This window comes from Vigna umbellata, chromosome 3 (genome assembly GCF_029865625.1).
Source record: "Vigna umbellata cultivar VRB3 chromosome 3, Vumbellata_1.0, whole genome shotgun sequence".
Lineage (NCBI taxonomy): Eukaryota > Viridiplantae > Streptophyta > Magnoliopsida > Fabales > Fabaceae > Vigna > Vigna umbellata.
This window is the reverse complement of record NC_142167.1, coordinates 30,133,647-30,158,123: the sequence shown is the minus strand read 5'-3', so window position 1 is coordinate 30,158,123 and position 24,477 is coordinate 30,133,647. Positions and strand designations below refer to the sequence as shown.

The window sequence follows — 24,477 nt, the reverse complement described above, 5'->3', positions numbered from 1 at the left end:
TGAATCATACATGACCAAACATATTTGCAACTGAAATAGAATAATGCATTGCCAATTGCTCTAAAATGTTCACTTCAATCCAATTATATGATGAACCAGCAAAAAAGGATTGAAACATTAAGAGTGAAACTGTGTTGTGAATTGCACTTGCCACTTGACTCTTTATGTGGTTCTGTCAATACTTCTTTTGTAATTACTTTTTCCTTTCAAATCACAAGAACTCATGCTTTTATACTTTCACTTTCTTTTGCTACAATTCACAACATATAATTTGATTTCTATTTCAATTTAACTTCACAAGATATGAGTCATGAACAATTGATTCAACACAAAGAAAAATAGAGAAACTTTGATTTTTATAACAACACCAAATTCAAAACGCAAATGACTGTAGAATATGATTAAACTAGAAGCTTAGTAATGAACTAATACCAAGCGGAACAGAAACTGTTGTTGAAGTCTGTTGAAGTCTGTCATCAAGCTCATTCAATTGAATGTCACTGCTTATGATGATGGATAGATCTTACTCAAAGCAAAAACTCAATTGAATCACAGTTAAACTCAGATTTAATTGACAATTAAAATAATGCAACATGACATAGCCAAACAGAAATGGATTTAGAAATTAAAACTCAAACAAAGACTTGCACCGAATTAAAATGATCAATATAATGATTCAAAGGCACAGAACAACTCAACACAATATAGAATCATAAACACATAGATTTGAATCTCAAAGTGGGAAGATAGAATGAATAACTCGAACAGAGAAAACGAAACTAACTAAAACAAGGAAAACAGATAACGTGATATTAATCGAAACAACGCGGAAATGGAAAGAAACAACAGAAGACATTCAATGAAGATAATGAACAACACGAAAATTGAAGAACAAACTCAGAATCAAGACAAAATCAAATGAAACAAAACTCAAAACAGAAACAATGAACGAAACAAAAAAAAAACAATGATAGAGATACTTAGCTTTAAAGTGCGTGGAAGAACCTGAGCTCTAGTGCCAGCTGTTGGACGAGCAACTCCGAGAGGTGACTGAAGGCATGATAAGGACCCTCGAAACTTCTTCCAGACAGATTACGCAGCGAAAAGTAGACATAACTCTAAATTGAGAGCTAATCGGAAGAGAACTCGAGAAAACCCTAAATAATGGATAAACCCTAAATCGAACGGTGGAAACACTAATCGGACACGAAGAAACCCTAAAATGGTGAGGAGACCCAATATAAACTGATTAATCGATTCAAATGACTGATTGAACAGTGGAAAAGAAGGATGAACGAAGGAAATAAGGTTTGTTCGGTGAAAAATGAAGGAATAATGAAAATGAAGGAGGAAGGGAGAAGAAACCCTAGTGGAGAAGATGATATTCGGTGGAAAACCTGGATGTAGGGTTGCAATGACAGAAGCAAGATAAAATAGAGGTTGAACGTGGAATCTGTGATGAAATGATGCTTATAGATGATGAAGAGGTGAATTTGTGAAGAGATAAATGGTGTAGAGGCTTACTGTGATGATGATGCTTTTAAGAGGGAGAAACCCTAGCAGATGAGGTTTCTTCGAAGTGGAAATGTGAGTAATGAGGATGCGCGAGTAGAAAAATGGAAGTGATGGACTGACGATGATGTGACAGAGAACGCGTGGCTGAAGGAGCCTGACGCGTGCCTGAAGCGGATTGAAGGAAGGAGTACGTCGTGGCGGAGAAGCACCGTGAAATTTGTAAAATGGAAGTGAGAGAGTGTGCTTGGAAGGTGGCTAGAGGGAGTCTTTGGACTCTCTAGCATCTGACTTTTAAGAGAGAATAGTTTCTATTTCAGAAAGCCTAATTCTCATGAATCTCAAAAGTCCCAATACAAGAGAGGAGTTGGGTATTTATAGTAACCGATGCTCCTTACAAGCTAAAATACGTGCACAATAAAATGTGAAAACTACAAAAAGAAGACACTTAGAAAACACATCAGGCAGGATTCCATCAACTAAACAGGAAACAAATGAAGCCAAGCCGAACAGTCTCTAACACTGACACATGTTAGAGACCGAACGGTATCAATAAATAACGAACGGTGTGTGCAGTAAAAGCAGAATAGTGAACGTGCAGAATTGAAAAGTAGGAGAAATGAAGTTGCAAACGTTGGAATAGTAAACGCTTTAGCAGAAACCAAATTGCAAGTGAATTAAAATGCACCAAACAAGCTCAAACACAAAACTCAAATCCAGAAACGCAAATGATAACGAAGTGAACAGTAAAAACGCGAAACCAGAAATGTAAAACAGCAGCGAAGATGATGATGAACATTAAAAATGCAACCATTAGAGACGAGAAAGAAAGTGAACAGTAAATGCAGGAACGATTTCAACTCTTAAATTGCAATGTAAAAGGAGTTATTACATGAAAATGGAATGAAGGCGAAACCTAAACCTCCCCAAAGGGGGAGGAGGAAGAAAATGCTCCCCAAAAACAGGTACGTAGTGGTGGTCGGGAGACTTGGGTAAAGTGGACGTGATTTTGGGATATATAGACCCCAAAACACAAAACTGCCCTTCTAAAGGGTTGTCCTACAAAAATGACCTAAAAATTGGGCCCAAAGCCCTAAAGTTCGACTTGGCCACCCTTTTAAAGTCCCAGAACGTGCTTCCAGTACTGCTGCTGCTGAGTTCTCTGGTCATCTCATCTGACCGTTCGGTCATTAAAGGCTCCCACCGTTCGGTCAACAATGGTCTATAGGCTGATGTGTAGTGCAGTCTTTACAAGGCCGTTCGGTCAAGATCAATTGCTGAGACCATTCGGTTACTACAAAACCATTCCCGTGCTCGACCATTCATTGCAGGTTCTCCACATACCGTTCGGTCATGTCTTCAGTAGACCGTTCTGTCAATGCTCCACAGACCGTTCCATGCTCGGCCATCCAGTGTAGGCTCTCAACAGGTTGTTCGGTCAAAGTTTCCAGGACCGTTCGGTTCATGGCGCTTGACCATTATATTCAACAGTGCTCAGGAGATAGCTGCTCGTTCGGTGTAGAATTTGATAGGCCGTTCGGTCACATCTTTGACAGACCGTTCGGTCAAGACTATGGTCAGACCGTTTGGTCATACAGACCCTAACCGTTCGGTTCTGGCATTACGTTCAAACCTTTTCTCAACTTTTCAAAAGTGATTGTCCTACAATTTATAATTGAAATAATTAAGCGCAAATAATTCAAATTAATTAAAATAAAAATTAGGTTTAATTGCTTCCTTTGTCCCCAGTTTGGTTGAATTGTGTCAAATTCATCCTCATTTTTAAAAAAGTTTCATTGTCGTCCTCACGTGGTATAAAAGTGTCAATTGAATCCAAACATAGAAAAAATTTGTGTCAAAGTAGTCATTTTTCCTATATCTCTGTGTCTTCCTTTCATACAATCAAGTACAGATATTCATTTTACCTTATCCAATTTAAGGCTTTTCATAGCTCCAGAGAAGTGACATATGAAAGGAAGACACAGATATATAGGAAAAATGACTACTTTGACACAAATTTTTTCTATGTTTGGATTCAATTGACACTTTTATACCACGTGAGGACGACAATGAAACTTTTTTAAAAATGAGGATGAATTTGACACAATTCAACCAAACTGGGGACAAAGGAAGCAATTAAACCTAAAAATTATTCTTGAAATTAAGCCCAAATAGTGAAAATGAGATAAAAATGGAGAATTAAACACAATTCACTAACAAAATATGGTGCGGAAAGCTGAGTGTATAATGAAGAATTGTGACTCATCAAGACCTGACACGAAACTATCCAAGCACGAAGATAAAGACTGAATCGACGCGAGCAGATACTGCAGCTTAATTGGAAGTTTGAGGTGCTTAACAAACATAAGGCCACACCTAAGCTTAAGCCTCAAATCAATAGTCGCGTTATGGAGGAACCAATATATTCTCATTGGAAAACGCTGAAACGAATACTAACATACATGAGGAACTATGTTGTTCGGGCTATTTTATACCAAGCCAGATTATTACCAACTTAGTGAATACTCGGATAATGACTAGTGTAGGTACATAGTTAACTGGAAGAGTACAACAAGTTACGTCTTCTTTGTGGGGAACACGTCTTTCACTTGGCTCTCAAACAAGCAACCCATTATAACAATATCGATGTATGAGGCCGGGTATGTAGTAGCATCCTGAGGTATGTGTGGCATGCAGTTGGGCTAAAACACTTGTTGAATAAGCTGGAGATAAGGCAAGAAGTGAAGGTCGTGATTCAAGTATAGATCGACAATTGAGTTGGCCAAAAACTTGGTGAACCACGGAAGGAGAAAACATATGGATGTCTGGTTCCATTTTATCTGAGAAAAGGTGAAGAATGGAAGCGTGGAACTTGAACACGTAGGGATTAAAGAGTATATAGTTTATATGTTTACAAAACCAATGCATGCAATAATTTTTCATGAATACAGAAAGATGATCGAGATGAAAGAAGGAAAAATTTAAGTTTATAGGGAAATTTTGTAAAAAAAAACTTAAATTTATGAGTTATCAGATAATTGTTGAGATTGGTACGTAGTGGTTATTTCATTGGAAGAGAAAGAGTCAGAAAGTTACTATATTATGTTTTATAGTCATTATAGTGATATATTTGTAATAATTAGAAGGATTATGGTCTGTAGATGAGGTCTAATGTATGTCTTACAAATTGTAAGACTTATTCGAAATGAAATACACACCAAAGACATATTTAGAAATATCTAGTGAGTTTCATTTTCTAACACTTTATGAGGTCCACCTCCACAATAAGCCATACTCCCCTCTTTGAAACGTTACCAACAAAAAACAATGGAAACAATGGTTACATTGTAATAAATATAAACAATGGTTGCATAAATAGTGTTTAATGTCACGCGTTTAAGGTTTTAACGTAAGAAAATCCAACGTAAAAAAGGACCGCTAACATTTTTGTAAATAAAACATCATTATAGAAGTTGGTTCCCCAGGATTAGACGTCAAATAAGGTATAGACGTCGGCCCCCTCAAATCAGACGTAAAAAAGGTCCAAAAATACCTCATTTTAAGTGCCAATATTAATTTTGTTTTACGACATAGATGTCGGCCCCCTCAAATCAGACGTAAAAAAGGTCCAAAAATATCTCATTTTAAGTGCCAACATTAATTTTGTTTTACGAAATAGACGTCGGCCCCTCAAATCAAACATTAAATCCTCCTTTAGACGTCGCCCCCTAGATCAGACGTCAAAAAGATACGAAAATACCTCATTTTAAGTGTCAATATTAATTTTTTTACAACATAGACATCGTTCCCCCTAAATCAGACGTCAAATCCTCCTTTAGACATCCCCCCTAGATCAGATGTCAAAAAGGTTCGAAATAAACGTCGGTGCCCCCAGATCAGACGTCAAATCCTCTGCCACAAGCTGCAAAATCAGAATTGAAAGGTCACTTTTTCAGACATTAGACGTCGAACGTAGAAGGGGCCGACGTCTAATATTCATTAGACGTCGTAGCCCCTTTCCCAAACGTTAATAAGCTTCGAAAGTACCCCAAAAGTATATACAATTTTATGATGTGCCATAATGATTTTCTGTATTTCAAGTGTGGTAATATTGTAGAAACAAATTAATTTTTTTTTTTAAAAAAAACAAAATAGACGTCGATTTAGGAGGGGTCCAACGTCAAAATTGACGTCCGGGGAAAGGGATCTGACGTCCAATTGACGTCTCCCAATAAGACGTCAGATCTGAATTGGACGTTCAATGTCGAAAATAACAGACGTCAAAAATCCTCTTTGAAATAGTGTTACTTTTTCAAGAAAAACCCTCATATATATATATATATATATATGTATATATACATATATGTATATATATATATATCTATATATGTATATATATATATATACATATATATATATATATACATATATAGATATATATATATATATACATATATGTATATATGTATATATACATATATGTATATATATATATATATCTATATATGTATATATATATATATATATGTATATATATATATATACATATATATATACACACAAATTAAGCGTGTGTATATATACCATATTTTAAAGGGTACTTGAGCAATTCCAAAAATGCATCACAAAGGTTAAAAATTATAGTATTTGAATCTCCTTAGTTGTTTTTCTAGGTTTTGAAAAGATTTGGAAATACTACAAGATAAATGAGAATTATCGACCGATATTTACATACAGATTTTGATCTATAGATAATATAAATATTATATACAGATTTTACATACGAATTTTACCTACAAATATTTTTCGTATATAAATTTTGTATGTAAATGAAATAAAATTTACCTACTAATTTTACATACAGATTTATAATTAATTATTAAAAATAAAATATGAAAATATACCCACTCTTTTACAATACTTACCTCGTTGTCTCCTTAGTTTCTCGAGCGCACTCACCCACATATATACCAACCCACAAATATATAAACCCTAAGTGTTAAGTTTTCCTCTCGCGTCGCAGTCTCGTGCTAACTCACTAAAGTTTCTCACTTACACTTGCTCACGGTTACTAGTAAAGAAGAAGAATGTCTCGCACTAACCTTTCTTCTCACTTATGCTCACGCTCACTCAAAGAGAAGAAGTTCGTCCATTCTTCTCACGTTTACTCACCTTGTTAGACATTATGTGTTAATCGTTCAATTATTATAAATTAGTTGAATTCCTTTTCATAAAATTTTAGATAAAAACTATAAAGAAAAAAAAAAAGTCTTCCAAGCAAATAAAAATCAACTTATATATAAACTTATTTGGTGAGTTAATATATCAGTAAAAAGAGAAGTTTTATAAAATTACAAAGTGATGTATAGACTCATAAAAAAAGTGACATATAATAAATTTCTATTAATTTAATGAGTTAAGTGTAGAATCTTTCAATTAATGTCTTAAAACTATTAATTATATTTTTTTTTCCTTATTACTGTAGGTTGGGACAGTTGCTTTTGTTGCTTGAACAATATTGGAGCAGTTGCAGGTTCACTACAAAAAAACAGGGAATTACCGAAAGCAAAAACCCTCGGAAAATGCCAGAAGCCCTCGGAAAATAGTGTTTACAGACGGCTCATCGACGGCCAAGAAGCCCTCGGTAATTCTCTTGTCGCTAACATTTGTCGAGGGCTTCTGCCCTTCGGTAAATTACCGATGGCTTCTGACCTTCGGTAATTTACCGAGGGCTTGCGCCCTTCGGTAATTTCCGAAGGGCTTAAGCCCTCGGTAATCAGCAAGCGTTGGTATTTACCGAAGGGCAGAAGCCTTCGATAATCAGCAACCGTTGGTATTTACCGAAGGGCAAAAGCCTTCGGTAAGTTTGAGGGAGATGTCAGAGACATTTGTATTTAGCATTCAACCAACAACAAACCTGCATAGCAATTTTCATACACAAACAGACCTGCATAACAATTTTCAAGCACATACAGACCTGCATAATGTGCATCTCAAAGATGCAATCATTGATCAATAATATCCACCATAGAACATCCATTAATGCATAGAACATGTATTTATATTAATAACATATAAGAATGTAACAATGATATTCTAACATCGAAATCATCCAACTGATCTAACATCCAAATGATGTAAACTCCAAATGTTATAATATCCAATTGTTCATATATCTTCATTATAACAAAATGAATTCAATACTGTACATAATTATCATCAGAATGATCTTCATCATCCTGCTCCGGTATAGATGGTTGGACTGCTGTGGGTTGGACTGATGAGGGTTGGACTGATGAGGGCTGGACTGATGAGGGCTGGACTGATGAGGGCTGCTGAGGGACAGCGGGTGACGAGGAGGGTTGTGGCTGGGTCGGAGGAATAACTAATTCATCCTGTGAAGTACCAGGCAACACTCTCATGACCAGGGCCTTGAAGTTTGTAAACTCTGCTCTCAAATCAGTGATCTCCTGGTCACGTTGCTGCAGTGCCTGCGTGAGGCAGAGAACGACCTCGTCAGGAGTAGTGGTGGAAGAAGAAGGTTGGTGCTTCAGAGTACCTCTTCTCGATGCTGTATAGTTTGCAGCAAGTTGTCCTGCACCGTACACTCGTCCCTTTTTCTTCCCACCAACGATGTCGATCCAGCACTGTGTCCTACGGATGTCATCTTCTGCATTACTGGCATCATCCGGTGTAGGAGCTGACTCATGTTCAGATCTAACCTGTGAAAGTCTCGTAGAAAATTCTTCCTGTTCAAACATTAAAAGCAATGTTAGGGAATGATAGAATAACTTAAATGAAAAATTAGTAATAGTAATAGTGTTATTTGCTTACATGAGTCTTCCGAGATCTTTCATCAACAAATTGATTAGTGCCCTTCCTTACATGAGTTTGTGCAAAGACCTCATCAACATGGACCGCCCGTCCCAGAGCTTGTGCCTGTAACATAATTTACGATTTGAAGTGTACATATGGAATAGAAAATACATAACTTATATATGAAAGAAAAAGTTAGGGAATGAAATTATACCATACGAATGGCATGCTCATGAATGGTGATCGACCCACCAGTATGTAGGGTGCCACCCCTTTCAGACGCTCTGTTCCTCTGGGCTTTGGCACATTTATTGTGAAACTCTACTGTATTCCAATGAGCCAGTAAAGAGTTCCAAATTTGTTCACCCAGCCAGTAAGGGCGCTGTCCTGCATTGCGGGCATCCCTAAACATCTCTGACAATCGATGAGATGCTTTCATGTGGAAATTTCTGTGTATCTGACTTTCATGTTCAGTTTTCCACTGCACCTTCATCTGTAACATTAAAGAGAACAAACATTGATTACAGAACATACTCAAATAAGAGGGACAATTAGTTAAATAGATTGTTCACCTGAAAGCGCTCCCAAAATGGCTTTTTGTCGTCATCAGGTATTGCTCCCCAAGTAGGCCATGGACTTAGAAACTGTTGCTTAATTGAACGTGTGATGGCCTGGGAAGCAACCCTAGATGGAATAGAGCTGCAGGATAAAAGTCATTTGAATTACAATAGGGTTTAAACATCAAATTATATCAAGAGATTAAAAACTTACCCTTTACCATACGGCTCAATCCATGGGCGATCATGGAGGGGCGGGTCAAGACATTCACCATCACCACTTGAATCTTGATCAGCAGATGGTGTGACAGTGTCAGAAGGCGGTACAACAGATGAGGAAGGTATAGAAGTAGGGTCAGGGACAGGAGTTGGGGTTCTAACCACAGGGGGAGGAGTGGGGGTTATAATTACAGGAGGAGGAAGAGGGTCTGTTGTAGGGGTAGTAGAAGGGTGTACTGCAGGGGTAGGAGTAGTGTCTACTGCAGGTGTACGAGGCTGTACTGTAGGGGTAGGAGGAGGCCCCAAAGATGATGTACTGCCGGCAGCAGTGGTAGGTAGTCTAACAGGCACCCTAAGTACATACTTTGGTGCCTGCCGTTGCCTCTTTCTAGGCCTTGCTACCCCTTTTCCTTTATCAGGACGTTCTGAACCTTGTCCTGTCATTACTGCATTGAAATGGTTACAAATAAAGCGAAAAAATAGAATTCATTAATGAAGGATCAATGGTTTTTAAAGTAAATGTATAAATAATTGCATACAACTTTTAAGATGGTATTTTAGATAACTCTATTGAAATGATAGTTCAATTTGCTACAATGGATGTCCAACATTCAATCGTCGTCATCATGATCTTCATCTTCATGTTCTTCTTCATCATCGTCTTTATCATCATCATCTTCGTCTTCTTCTTCGTCGTCGTCATCATCATCATCATCTTCTAGTTTGTTTTCTTCTTCTTCTTCTTCTTCTTCCTCTTCTTGTTCTTCTTCATCACCTTGTATTGTTGCTTGTAATTCATCTCCATCACCATCAAGGTCGACCAATGCGGTTATACGTTCAACTTCAATAACTTCTTGTGGTTGTGACATTTGGTCAAGTTGGTAGGCAACATCTTCCTCAACCTCATTTGAGTCAATGCGACCTCTAGGCTTGGTTTGTATTGCTACGGCCCAACTACGCTTGTCAATATTGCGGAATGGTGGATATGGCACATAATAAACCTGTCTGACATTAGTTGGTAGAATGAAAGGATCAAAGGGTCCATATCTTAATCTCTGGTTGAGTTCGACAATATTAAAGCGTTGATCGACTCTAGTACCAGCTCTAGAAGGATCAAACCATTCACAATAAAAAAGTACTACTCTGTTTGGAGAAGTAGTGCGGTTGTACTCTAACTCATATATTTTATGAATGATGCCATAGAAATCATCATAACATCCCTCTGTTAGGCCCTTCACATACACACCACAATTTGATGTTTTCTTTCCTTTAGACCATTCATGTGTATGGAATTTGTAACCATTGGTGAAGTAAGTGTGCCATTCTTTGACACATCTCATTGGCCAATTCGACAGATGTCTTAACTCTTGAACCGTGGAAGTTAATGCCTGATTAAAAACCTATAAACATACTAACAAAATTATAAAAGCAAGAGTCAAATTAACCTTCCTCTAAATGTAGGAAAAAGTACGGACCTGATTTCTAAACCAATGGGGAAACTTTGAGTGTATTCTAGCAGAAGTATTTCCTTCTGCGACTTGCTCAGCCACAACAAATGAGCTGGTACAAATGAAATTCATTAGTGTATAATAATTGGACAGTTTGAAAGATAAGAGATGGATGATGACATACTCAAGGTACGGCTTTACTTCACTGCAATTGATTAAGACATGGACATGAGCGGAGTTGAATTCAGCATCAGTTAACCAATGAGTGAATTCTTTCCCTGCATGACGGCCTGATTGTCGGAACACTGATAATGCACCTTCACGTGGTTCAACTTGCCATTGCATTTCATTTCTGACATGAGTGGGGGACAACATGAAGTTTTTGAAATAATGTGAACAAAAATACGTTGTCTCTCTATGCAAGTAAGCTGCACAAATTGAGCCTTCTACTCTAGCTTTATTTTTAACTGAACGTTTGGATTCTCCCATAAACCTTTCAAATGGATACATCCACCTGTATTGCACAGGTCCCCCAAGCCAAGCTTCATATGCAAGATGAATTGGAATATGCTCCATTGAATCAAAGAATGCAGGAGGGAATATTCGTTCTAATTTGCAGAGAATAATCGGCCGTCTTTTGAAATGGTGTAATTTGCTTTTGGTTTAAATAATCGGCCGTTACCTTGCGCCTTCAACTCTAAGTCTTTTCGTCCACAATACAAAGGTAAATCTTTTCTTACTTTCTCATTATCTTTTGTTTTACCTATAACATTCATCACTGTGTTGAAGACATTGTCAAAGAAATTTTTTTCTGTGTGCATGACATCGAGGTTGTGTCTTAGCAAGTTGTCTTTCCAATAGGGAAGTTCCCAGAATATGCTTCTTTTAGTCCAATTATGCCATTCTCCAAATCCTTCTATTCTATTCTGACCAGATTCAGTGACTTTTGGATAGTCTTTCACTCTTCTCCACACGTGTGATCCAGTCAACTTGGGCGGGGGCATATCTGTTTCAACTTGCCCTTTGCGAAATGTCTTTTTGTTTCTTCTAAAGGGGTGATCAATGGGCAAGAACCGTCGATGGCAGTCAAACCAACTACTTTTCCGACCATAAGTCAATTGGAATGACTTTGTATGTTCCATGCAATGTGGACAAGCTAATCGACCATGCGCGCTCCAACCAGATAACATGCCATACGTTGGGAAGTCATTAATAGTCCACATCAAGGCTGCCCACATCAAGGCTGCCCTCATAAGGAAATTTTGCTTCCTTGAAACGTCATACGTCCAAACACCATTCCATAACTTCTTCAAATCATCAATCAAAGGCTCCAAATAAACATCAATCAATGATTTGGGATTAGATGGACCTGGTATTATACACGATAGAAACATGTAAGGCTTTGTCATACACAGCTCAGGTGGTAGATTGTATGGGGTAACTATCATGGGCCAGCATGAATATGGTGATGCAGACGCCTGAATGTACGGGGTAAACCCATCAGAGCATAGACCAAGTCTGACGTTACGTGGTTCGCTGGCAAAGGATGGATGTTTACGATTGAAGTGCTTCCAAGCTTCACCATCAGAAGGATGATGCAAAAATCCCGGAGTTTTGTTACCATCATGCCATGTCATGTGTTGTGATGTTTGCATTGAAGTAAACAATCTTTGTAATCTTGGAATTACAGGCAAGTAGAACATGGACTTTATTGGAATTGGTTTTTTTTGCCTCCGTCCAGCATGCATTGTATGATATCGAGGTGAGCCACAAAACTTGCATTCAACCAACAATGCATCATTTTTGCCACTGTCGTTGTCATAGAATAACATACATTCGTTAACACAACAATCAATCTTCTTGACATCCAATCCCAACTTTGAAACACATTTTTTGGCTTGGTAATAATTCTTCGGCATGAAATTGTTTGGTGGTGTCAAATCTAACATCAATTTTGTATAGAAGTCCACTGCTTCAATGGGAACGTTCCAATTAGATTTGCCAGCCATGAGTCTAATGCACACTGACAATTTTGACTCAGATGAACCTTCAAATACAGGTAGATTTGCCTCTGTAAGTAAATTGTAAAACCTCAGCGTCGTTTCATTTGGAGGCTCTTCATCATGACTATCGTCTGCTTCTTCAGCATGGTGACGAAGAGCATTGTCAACCATCTCTTGCATGTAGGCAAATTGATCTATCTCAGATGTATGTACAATAGTATTCGAACCTGATGCAAGCCGTCTTACAGTTGCAGTGGAGGTCGAAGGAATTTCTTCACCATGAAATGTCCAGACCGTGTAATTAGGCATGAACCCTTTTTGGTAAAGGTGAACTTTGACGACTTCATCTTTCAAAATCCTTGTACATTCGCACTTCATGCATGGACATCGAATCCCTCCATCAAGGGCATAATATTGATATCGTCGGGCCGTCTCCACGAACTCTTCAACTCCGATGACAAAAGATTCCTTCAAACCTCTCCTTCCACTATAACAACGGTCGTACATCCATCCACGATGGTTGGGAAATTGGGCCATGTTCTGTGACAAGCCAAACAAATAAAAACTTAGCCAAAACAACAACACTCCATGTGACATAAGTAATAAACCTATTACTACTCAAGTCGAACATGGAAGGCAATTTGAACACTATGGTCATAGGCATTCAATAAGGGCATGCAAAGAGAAGTCCTCGGTATTGAAATGCCTTAGACATACTAAGGGGCTGTGTATTAAAGTTGGAGGACACAACTTATTACTACTGAAGTTCTCTTGTCTAGAGTACTTCCAAATATTTTGTAGGTTCTAAGTTTTTAGTGTATTTTTACCCTTCTCATTGCTTTGAGAATGTGTGTAGTACCATAGGTTTTTAAATGACTACTTAACTTAATGAAGTTATAGGCTAACAAATGAAAGACAATGTAAATGAACATACCATATAGACATCAACATAATTTAGGCAATCAAATATCTATAAAAGCATGGATATATACTACAATTTGTGGTTTATGGAATTCTTTAATGAATCGGATTGTGGGTAAACACTGTGTCCAATTCAAACGGTTGTAATTCATTAGTGTAACAGTTTGCAAGTGCCTCAACTCACTAATTTACCATTTCTTTTATATAGTTTTGTCCGTGAGTTATCAAGAAGACTAAAATAAAACATTTTTCCATCGCTGTAGAATCTTACACAAGGACGCCAATAAGGAGAGGTGGGAATTTTTATTATTATTTTAATAAGGGGTGCAGGAAGAAAAGGCCACCTGTTATCTTCACTTGGCCCAGTTCTCAAAGTGAGAAGAAAATGTATATTTCATCTGATTTCAGTTGTCATTGCCAAGCTCTCCTTCATCTCCTGGGTTTGTTCTTCCCCTGTTCTTCATCAATGAGTAAGTTTCATTGTATTTTCCTGGCTTAACTTTGTTCCTCTGTTTCATCTCATTTCATTTTTCACCTCTGTGCCCTATTCTTACATTTATTTTATGGTGCACCTTTTGATTTTAGTCATCTGTGTTCTGCCTCTGTTAATTATGTTATTCTTCTAGCACTTGTATCATTTTTAGTTCTACCATTCCTTCAGATATTTGTATTAATCTATTATGTTTTTCTAATTTTAATACGTAATAGAATTTTTAAATAAGAAGGGTGTTCCTCTTTCCGGTTTTGTGAGATATAATGGAATTTGAAATTAAATGTTACAAGATGACGGAAAGAAGTTTAGTGGAGGTGTGTGGGTATGGGTTTGAATGGGGAAGGAAGAGGATAGTTGGTGGAGATAATGAGTTACGGAGAAAAGACGAAGAGGTAGGGTTTAGGGGGAAGAGGTTGCAGATTTTCATGTTCTGCAGAAAGGGGAAACTGATTTGTTTATGTGAACTTTGCTACAAAAATGCATTACCAATCAAAATGCCAACTTTGAACAATTTTTCTATAACACATCATATTGCACAAACTAATTCAGAGCATACATTGAACAAACTTAGAACAAATGCTTCTTAGCTTTTATAGTTCATCAATCGAAATAACAACTTACCTCGACAGTAGCCCCTTCAATAGCCTCTGAAGCAGTACTGGAAGACCTTGTCACGCAGCGTCACTGCCCTGGTTACGCCGCCTCGTCTATGCCGCGTCGTCCAATATCCTCCCTCGACAATGGTAGCCTTCAACTCAGCCACCCACCACCTTCCTCACCTTAGAACACTGCAAAACGCTACAAGAAATAAGCTTCCACCATTGACGCGTAATCGAAAACATTAACAGGAAAACAAAATGAGCTGGGAGAATGGGACACTTCACCTACAATGGAGGAGAGGGGAAGAAGCGTATCCCGATTGTGGTTAGGGAAGGAAGCACTCTGCACAAGCCAGCCAGTGAGTTCGCCGAGGGAGTTAGGGTACAGAATCTGAAAATTGGGGAACAACGAGTTTTCACGAAATGAGGGGAGGGAAATATGTCACTTTCTAATTCCATATACATCATTCACTTACCGAGGGTCACTTGCCTTCGGTAATCACTCCTGTCCATTACAGACGGCCAATGCCCTTCGGTAAAGTCATACTACACAAGCCTTCGGAAAAGCCTTCGGTAAATTACATTTACCGAAGGCCAAAAGGCCTTCGGTAATACTCCGCCGGAAATAAATGTTTTTCCTGTAGTGGTTGTTGCTTTGACAACTATATATTGACATGGTGATAGCTTTTTTGTCCTATAACATTTCACAGTATGGGAAACTGAGCAATGAGCTAGACATCTTGTTTTGAAAAGAATAGTGCAACATATATCTAGTTGACATCTTTTTGTATCCACAGAAGATATTGTAGTTGTTGTAAACATCTTTCTTTGCCTTTAAACTTTTATATTTTACCATCCTAAACAGATATTTTATTTATTCATTCAACTAAGGTATCCTTATATATTTTCTTGTACAATCTTTTTTTTTTACTTTAGCATTGTCTTTTCTTAGATATAGAAACCATTTAGCTTGAAACATGTCTTATTTTTTTTAAATGTTGAAAGGTTTCAGTGGATTATATTTTTTATTAAATAATTGTACATGTTTCATCTATTTGATGGTTTTTGACAATTCGACAGTTATTTTATCAACTATCGAAACTCGTAATTAAATGTAGATATAGAATCTCCTATTTTCTAATAAAATCATAAATTACATACGAATTTTTCCGTATATAATTATATACGGATTTTATATACGGATTTTTTCGTATGTAATTATATACAAAATATTAGTGTAATGGTTAGGACCCTAAAATGTCCACTACTACTTTGATGTTCAAGTAACTAATCTCAAACACAACATATCAACAAACTAAGTGGAGGAAAAGGACAAACCTAATTGTCCAAACAAAAGCAAAGAATGCAAAGATTGTGGTGAATAGAGAATGCAGAGAACGTAAAGATGGTGGACTTCCTAAACCTGTCATAATAAGTTTTGAACATAATTTTAATTTTTCCACCACGTCCAACTTACTATAAAAGGTGGACTTCACTTGTCACAATAAGTTTTCCATTTTTACTTATTTATAACCCTTTTATCAATTATAAGAAGTTTTTTTTATTACAAAAATTCTACCGCTTAATTTACTATAACTGCCGGTCATAATAATAATTATTTTTATTATGAAAATGTCATCAATCAACTTATTATGACAAGTTGATTTCAACTATTATAGTAAGTTGTCATATAACCAACTTTTTCCACTAATGAGTAAGGAGAAATCGATGGTAGCACTATCTACCTGTGAAGCTAAGTATAGTGTTGTTCTAGTGTAAAGTACCAAACTATATGACTTAAGTCCATTATAACAATAATGAATTTTGAAGTGGAGAAACCTATTCAGCTACTTGTTGACAACAAGTCAACTATAAATCTAGCCAACAATGATGTTTCTCATGCAAAAAGTAAATATATTAAAACCAAATTTAATTTTCTAAAACAACAAATCAACAATTGAAGATTAAAGCTTGTCTACTGTTCCATCCAACTACAATTGGTAAATTTTCTTACTAAATCTTTAAGGGTGTGTTCACTTGGGGGAGATTGGGGGAGATGATTTGGGGGAGAGTGATTGAATGGATTTGAGGGGATTTGATGGTAAATCTTTTTGTTTTTACTTGAGTGGATTTGGAGGTAATTGAGAGTGAATTTAGAGGTAAAGTTTGTGAGAATTAATGTAGAATTTGATTAATGTGACAGTCTAAAAAAATTTGTTTAGTTGGTAGAAATTAAAGATTACCAAAATGTCCCTAGTTATTAAAGTGATATAAAATAATAATTGTTAATGTTAAATTTAATTGTAAAAATGTTTATAAAGAGTAAAAAATTAAAAATAATGTTGAAAATTAGTTTTTAAAATGTAAAAAATTATAATTTAGTAAAATGAATTTATTTTTAAATGTAGTATTTGTTTGTAATATAAATTAGTTCCAATAAGTATGAATTTATTTGTTATGGAAGTGAGATTTATTAATTTTGAATACAGCCGATAATTAAATGAAGTTATAATATTACATGACATAAAATAAAAAGTGCGAACATAAGTGAATTTAAGCAAAATAGTCATCTAATACATTCACGGACAAGTAAGCAACTTAATCATGTAAATGGTGAAGAATTAAGTTAACATTCTGATTAAGGTGAGCAAATTGTCGGTTCATGTCGATGGATAGGTTTGCCAAGTTATCTTCAATAATCTGAACTCGCACCTGCATTTGTTCCATACCCTGCATTTTGTGTTGCAAGTCTTGAACCTCCTCCCACATTTGAGTCATCATATTAGGATTTGATTGATGCGGAGGAGGTTGCACAAGGTTGTCATGATGGTGTGGTTGGTCTTCTTCTTCATCATCACCAACATCATGTTGCCAAAGACCGTTTACATTAACAATATTCAACATTTTCAAAGAATTAATTGAAAAGTGATGTCTAGTCCCAATGAGAGTGCTGGCATCGCCATCAACATGTACTCCACAATATTACATGATTTGGGTGATAAGGACACTATATGGTAGGGGTGTGTCAGTGATAACAGTTGAAAAACTGTTATTTTCATGCTTAAAGTTGATACTAAAAGCAACCTTTAGACTTAGAAACTAGCTTGAAATCATGCCTTTTGTTTATATTTTCAGAAATAAGAGAGCTGGACAGGTTTATGCTTGATTTAAGTGTTTTTGTGCAGGTTTTGAGGTAAATTTGGTGAAAGAAGTGAAGAATAAGAGAGAGGACATTAGAAAAGACAAGAAAGAGTGCAAAAAGGAGAAGTCGAAGGCACCGCTCAGCGGCAAACTACCGCTGAGCGGCACTCAAGAGGTGACGTTGGAACCGCTGAGGGGCAAAATGGCCGCTGAGGGGAAGAAAGAAGACGCGCAATCACCGCTGAGCGGTAAATACCGCTGAGCGGCACTTTTTGGGCTTGGACTTTTGTAATGTTTTGTAACTCTAGATTAGTATATAAGGGCTTGCACGTCCTATAGTTAGGATCTTTGGCAGAAACGAGGCAAACACTCTCTCTTTCACCCTTTTGAAGGAGGATCTTGGATGCTCAGGCTACCTCTTCACCTTTATTGGGTTTATTCTTTCATACTTTCATTGTAATTCATCTAGGTTCACCATGAATATGGTGAACTAAACCTTGTATGTTTGTTGGGGAATCAAAGTAATCTCTTGAAGCTCTCATATATGGATTTGTTGAGTACATCTTTGAATTAAGACATATGCTTTCTTTCATCATTAGTTAGGGTTTTTCCTCTTTGCCCAATGCTTGCATTGTTTAACTCATTCTAATGCATGATTATTGGTTTTGTTGATACGGACACGTACGGGGAAATCTAGATCCGGGGAATTTCTCCCAATATTATACTGACAATATTATATTGGTTGCCTTTAAGCTCCTGCACTCATGAACTAATCATTAGGAATGCTAGGAATTGTATGAACTATTTGATTAGGGAGAAGCCATCTAGAATGGTACATTAGAGAGTGGCATTAACAATGATGATTTGAATGTTGAATTCCTAAAATATATGAGAGTGGATGAGATGAAATTGACCCCCAACAACATATTCATTCATATATTTCCTTGAAAGTGTTTATCTTTTGTCTTTGTCATTGATCAATTCATGCATACATATTTAATTTTCGTCTTTGCATATTAAACTTCAATTATTGTGTTCTTAAGTCTTAGCTAATCAACAAATCACATAACTAAACTAGGCCGTGAGTCCTTTGGGAGAACGATACTTGGTCTTACCAAGTTTATTACTTGAAACGATTCGGTCATACTTGCCGATTGTGAAACAAGTTTGTGACATCATATTTTGGTGCTTACAAATTTGTCCATCAAGTTTTTGGCGCCGTTGCCGGGGATTCATGGTTTAACTGGTTAATTTGTGTGATTATTGATTATCTTTGACTTTAATTTTGAATTTCTGTTTTATTTTTCTGTTTTTCTGTTATTTTATCTTTTAGATTAGATTTTATCTTTTAGGATTAGATTTTATTTTAATAGATTTTATTTTTATCCTTTAGGTTAGATTTTATTTTTATCTTTTTAGATTAGATTTTATTTTAATTTCGAATTTTTATTTTATTTTATTTTTTTGTTTATATTTTTCAGTTTGTATTTTATTTGATTTTATTTTATTTTTTCTGTTTTCTGTTTTTCTGTTTTCTGTTTTTATTTTCTGTTTTTTATTTTTCGGTTTTTATTTGATTTTATTTTATTTGATTAGATTATATTTTATTTTATTTTATTTTATTTTCTGTTTGTATTTTATTTTATTTTATTTTATTTTATGTTTTTATTTTTCTGTTTTTATTTCCTATCTTCTTATCTTTTCAATTATATCTTTTGATTTTATTTCTTTTCTCTATCTTTTTGTGCTAACAATTGTTTTTAGGGTTTTGTGCCTAATGTCTGCAGAATGCAATTTGGTCAAGAGTTTAACTATAGGGGCACTCAATTCTACCAAAGTAATCTCAACCAATGGTGGGAACCTCACTCAAGCATGGATCAAAGCCAATTTTGGCAAGCTGCTGGACAATTTGAGAACCAACCACAACAACAATGGCAGCAACAACCCTTTCTATCAGGAAGTTTGGATAGGTTGGAGGACACCCTTCAACGATTTTTGAAAAATTCCGACTCTAGTCAGAAAAGCATTGAAGAATCATGTAAAAGAATGGAGATGCAACTTCGTCACATTAGTCAGATATTAAATGATGATGTTAATACTGATGTTAACCTTAAGGAGGAAGGGCAAGTCATTATCACTGAAAGTGACAAGATTCTTGATGAGGAAAAATTAGAGGGAGATGAGGAAAGGGTAGAGAGAAAAGAGAAAGAAGAGTTGAGAGAGAAAGATAAAGATGAAGAAAAAGAAAAAGAATTGGTTGAGAGAGAAGAGAGAAAGAAAATTTGTGTGAAGATAAAGAAGTTGAGGAGAAAAGAGAAAGGAAGAAAAAATTAAAAGAAGAGAAAAAGAGAAAATTTAGGGAGAGAAAAAGGAAGAAAAAGAAGATGAGAGGAAAGAAGAAGAAATCACATGAAAAATCACATCCTCATCTAAAGAAGAATCATAGGAAGGAAAATAAATTTAAGTGCTTCATGGAAATCTTCAAGAAATTGGAGATTAAAGTTCCTATGATTGAGACACTGCAACAGGTTCCTGGTTTGATCAAATTTCTGAAGAAGTTCAGTAGGAAGAAGAAGAAAAAGAAGAAGGAACTTGAGCTTTACTGGGTCAAGCTAATGACATTAAAAGAGCGCTTGCTGGGAGGCAACCCAGTGAATGTAAAAACTTTTGATTTGGTTTTGTAATTTTTAATTTGTGAACATTAGTTTTGTAAATATTTTTGTTGGATCCAGCATCTACTGAAGGATGTTAGGTTTGTAACACCTACTGATGGGTGTTGGTGAGAAAATTTTGCACCTACTGATGGGTGCTGGTAAGTTGGAAACACCTACTGATGGGTGTTGGTGGAATTTGGGTCAGGCTCGTGACGTTAAACAAGCGCTACCTGGGAGGCAACCTAGTTGATTGATTGTTTTTGTTTGTTTATTTTAGTTAGGGTTTGCATAAGCAATTTTAACATTGAATTGCAGGGAACCTATGAGGGACATGTAGGGAAGGCACGTAGGTCAAGAAAAGAAGGAGAGGAGCACATCACGACAGTGCCGCTGAGCGGTATTTTACCGCTGAGCGGTACTCTCGCAGACTGGGCTTTAGTTCCCCTTAGCGGGACCCGAGCCCATTAGGGTATTTTTATACCCCAAGCTGCGTTTTAGGGTTTATTTCCAGACTTCTCTCTGCACAAACACTTCCACACACCTTCTCCTAGGTTTTCCACATCTTTTCACTCTTCCCTCTTAAGAAAATCTCTCTTCTATTCACTTTTTCACTAGTGTGCCATCAAAGTTTGGGGTTGGAAGAGAGCATTCTAGTTTGAAGGCATTCTCATTGCATCTAGTATCTCCACCCAAGTAAGTAAAATGCATTTTGTTCATTCTAGGGTTCTTGAAATTGACTGTGATTGTCAAAGCATGAATATTTAGGGGTTTTGATTTCTATGCATGATTTGATGATATATTTGATGTTTGAACCGATTAAACTGCTTGATTATGAACTGGAAAACTGAAAATTGCATTTGGGTGGAGTTAGGACAGTTTAAAAACGAGATTTGCAAAAATCTGCAGATCACCGCTGAGCGGCATTTACCGCTGAGCGGCACTCTGCCAGATTTGCTTTTTCTGGTTTGTTGCGTGTTTGAATGTGGCACTGGTGGCGCTGAGGGGAAATTCTGGCCCTCAGCGGTGGTTTAGCTTCAAAAGGAGTTTTGTTTTGTGTTTACTAATGATTAACATCATGTTCTGTGGTTTTGGATTTATGATTGAATGCAGGAATGGCATCCTCTTCAGGAAAGAGATTGGAAACCATGGCAACCAAGAGAAAGGTAAAGGAACCAGAGCAGCCCCATAATGGCAGGTTCCTCTCTAGGAAACATGAGAAGCACTTTAGGGTGGTTCAGGACAGGAGACTTCTAATGGAGAGAAAGGTTGGAATGATACCTAACTTTGCTCCTCAATTTGGAGAGCAAGTGTTAGGGAATGATTGGGGGAAGCTAGCCACTTATCCAGCACCTGCCAACATAGCTGTGGTGAAGGAATTCTACACCAATGCAAAGAAGATTGGTGATTATCCAGCTGAGAATTTTTTGGGCTATGTTAGAGGCCATGCTATCAGGTATGATCCTGACTCCATCAATAACTTTCTGGATACTGTGTGGGCTGGTGAGCAATGCCAGTTTGCTCTTAGCATGGAGGAAGGTGCTGACTTTGAGGATGTTGAGAGAGTATTGTGCATACCTGGAGGACACTTCCAAAGGAATAGATCTGGCTCAGTGGTTAATATTAGGAGGACAGATTTGACTCCTCTTGCAAAGTATTGGATGGCATTTTCTCATGCCAACATTCAGCCATGTTCACATGTGTCAGATATTACTCTCAGCAGGGCACTCTTCATCTACTGTGCTATCAGAAACTTGAATGTTAATATTGGGCAGGTGATAGCTGATGAGATTAGTGTGTGTGCTAACACCTCAAACAACAAAGCACCACTGGGACATCCTTCTTTGATCACTCACCTTTGCAAACTAGCTGGGGTGGACACTTCTGTTCCACCATTTGAGAGGCCAAGAAAAGCTATAGATGAGGCCTATTACAGACAGTACTGTGGAGGTGAGGAGGCAGCCCAGCCAGTGCCACCACGCCAGGCTCGTAGAGAGAGAAGGTCAGCACAGAGCAAGACTTCTGCTGATACTCATGAGGCAGAACCATTCCAGATGAGGGACATGTATATGTCTCTTATAGGTGCTCAGTTGCAGTCCATCCACAGAGGGCAGGTGGCCACGGCTGAGATGATAGTGGGGATTGATGAACCAATATTTTCCTCACTTCACTTAGTTTAATGTGCTAGAATTAGTCGGGGAATTATGCTTAAACGTCCGGTATTTTCCTGTTTTTCCTAATTGTGCTTAATTTGATCGGAAATTCTTATTTTAACTAATTTGAATTATCTGAGCTTATTGTTTTGCATTATTAATTATGGGAAAATTTTGGATAACTTTCTGGGACATTAGAAAGCTAAATGAGAAATGGAAATTGAGCCAATGCATCTTAGCCATTTTTATTTTCGCTGGCTGCCGCGTGAATGTTGTGTCAACTTGTGTGTCTTCGTTTGAGTTCAATTCTTATCCGTTTTCCATGAAATTTTTTTTCATAGTTTCGTCTGGATGTCTATTTTAACATATAGTTTTTACTTTGTTCAAATTCATTCTGTGCTGTTCCCAGTATTTATTTTACTCTCATATGTCAGTCCAGTGATTACTGCTGTTTGTGTCAACTTGTGTGTCTTCGTTTGAGTTCAATTCTTATCCGTTTTCCATGCAATTTTTTTTCATAGTTTCGTCTAGATGTCTATTTTAACGTATAGTTTTTACTTTGTTCAAATTCGTTCTGTGCTGTTCCCAGTATTTATTTTACTCTCATATGTCAGTCCAGTGATTACTGTTTGAGTGATTTCTAATCTGTTTGCATTGTTTGCTTGCTGTTTAGTAATTGTGGTGGCTGGAATTGATCATTGGACGATGCTAAGACCTTCTAACACTCTTAAACAAGGCATACAATAGCTTGGCTTTATTGGATAGCAAAGAGAAAAAAAAGAAAGCAGCCACATTCACGGTCCAGCAGAGGAAGTGGCTTTCATTTTTCCAGAACTTGGTTTATGCACCTTGGAGCTTGATTCCAGCAAGCACCGTCCAGTGGAGAAGGTGGATCTGTTTTAGTGAAGTAAAGAATGGATGGGGCTGCACGTGAAAGAGGGAGAACATGTCATTCACTTCATGAATTTTTGGAAGCAAAACTTGGAACCCACATACACATCACACAGCCAATTCATGCTAAAAGCACATTACCATTCATTTTTGCCGTGAAGCATGGAGGGAACCAATTGGAAATGCAAGCTGCACACGGCCCAACACAGCCCATGACAATTCATTTTGTCAAGCATATCAACACATGCCACATAGGTCACGGCCCACATAATGGAAAAGAGGTGCATTCTTGTGGTGATTAATTAATTGAAGGAAGTCAAAAGTGCTAGGGGACAAAACTTTATGGAATGAAGCCGTACAGCAGCAAAGGGTGGTGCGCGGATGAATAGAGCATCCAGTAAAAGGGTAGCGTAAAAAGTAGAGGGGCCAGAGGTTGCATATCCAGCAGGGCCCATGGAGAAGTCCAGCTGCCACCATAGGGCACCTTCGTTTTAGAGTTCTTTTTTGGGGGCATCCAGCCGCCACTTGTTGGGGAAGGGAGATTTTCTTTTTGGGGCGAAAAGAGAGAAAGAAAAAAAAAAAAAAGAGGGGGAAGAACGGAGAGGGACGTATGGAAGGTTACGGGTGAGGAGAGAAATTGGTGTGCACAGTGCAGGGAGCTGAATCACGTCCAGCCGCCACCTTCATTTTGTGTTACTATCATTTTCTTTCTTTTATTCTGAAGTAGCAGAACAACTTTCGATTCTTAAGTTGGAAGTGCACGGTGATTAATTGTTGGTAATGCACGCTGTTACGTTTTTTTTTATCACTTTCATTGCTTTATGAGAAAAGAGAGAAACGTTTTCTTTCAAAGGAGAATGAAGCACAGGTTTTCCGGTTTGGATGGGATTCTTTTTATCACAATTAGCCTTTATTTTCTTTAGCCTTTATTTTCTTTTAAGAGAAAAGTGTTGATTGATGGGACGGGCCAAGACGCAGCAGAATGTGTAGCACTCATTTTCTTTATTTCTTTGGGAATAAAGAGGTCATTAGATGGGAGTAGGTGGGTGTATTGTGTCCGGTGGTTGACTTTG

At 37.1% G+C, this 24,477-nt stretch overlaps 1 protein-coding gene across 1 annotated transcript; it reads right to left on the bottom strand.

Moving 5' to 3' along the window:
* Window positions 1-8,798: 8,798 nt before the first annotated feature.
* LOC148202226 (uncharacterized) lies at window positions 8,799-12,864 on the bottom strand. Its single transcript, XM_088109563.1, has 2 exons — window positions 11,235-12,864; window positions 8,799-8,821 (listed from the first exon to the last, which is right to left on the bottom strand). The coding sequence occupies exons 1-2, from the start codon at window positions 12,862-12,864 to the stop codon at window positions 8,799-8,801; spliced, it is 1,653 nt and encodes a 550-aa protein (XP_087965689.1).
* Between the last annotated feature and the right edge of the window lie 11,613 nt (window positions 12,865-24,477).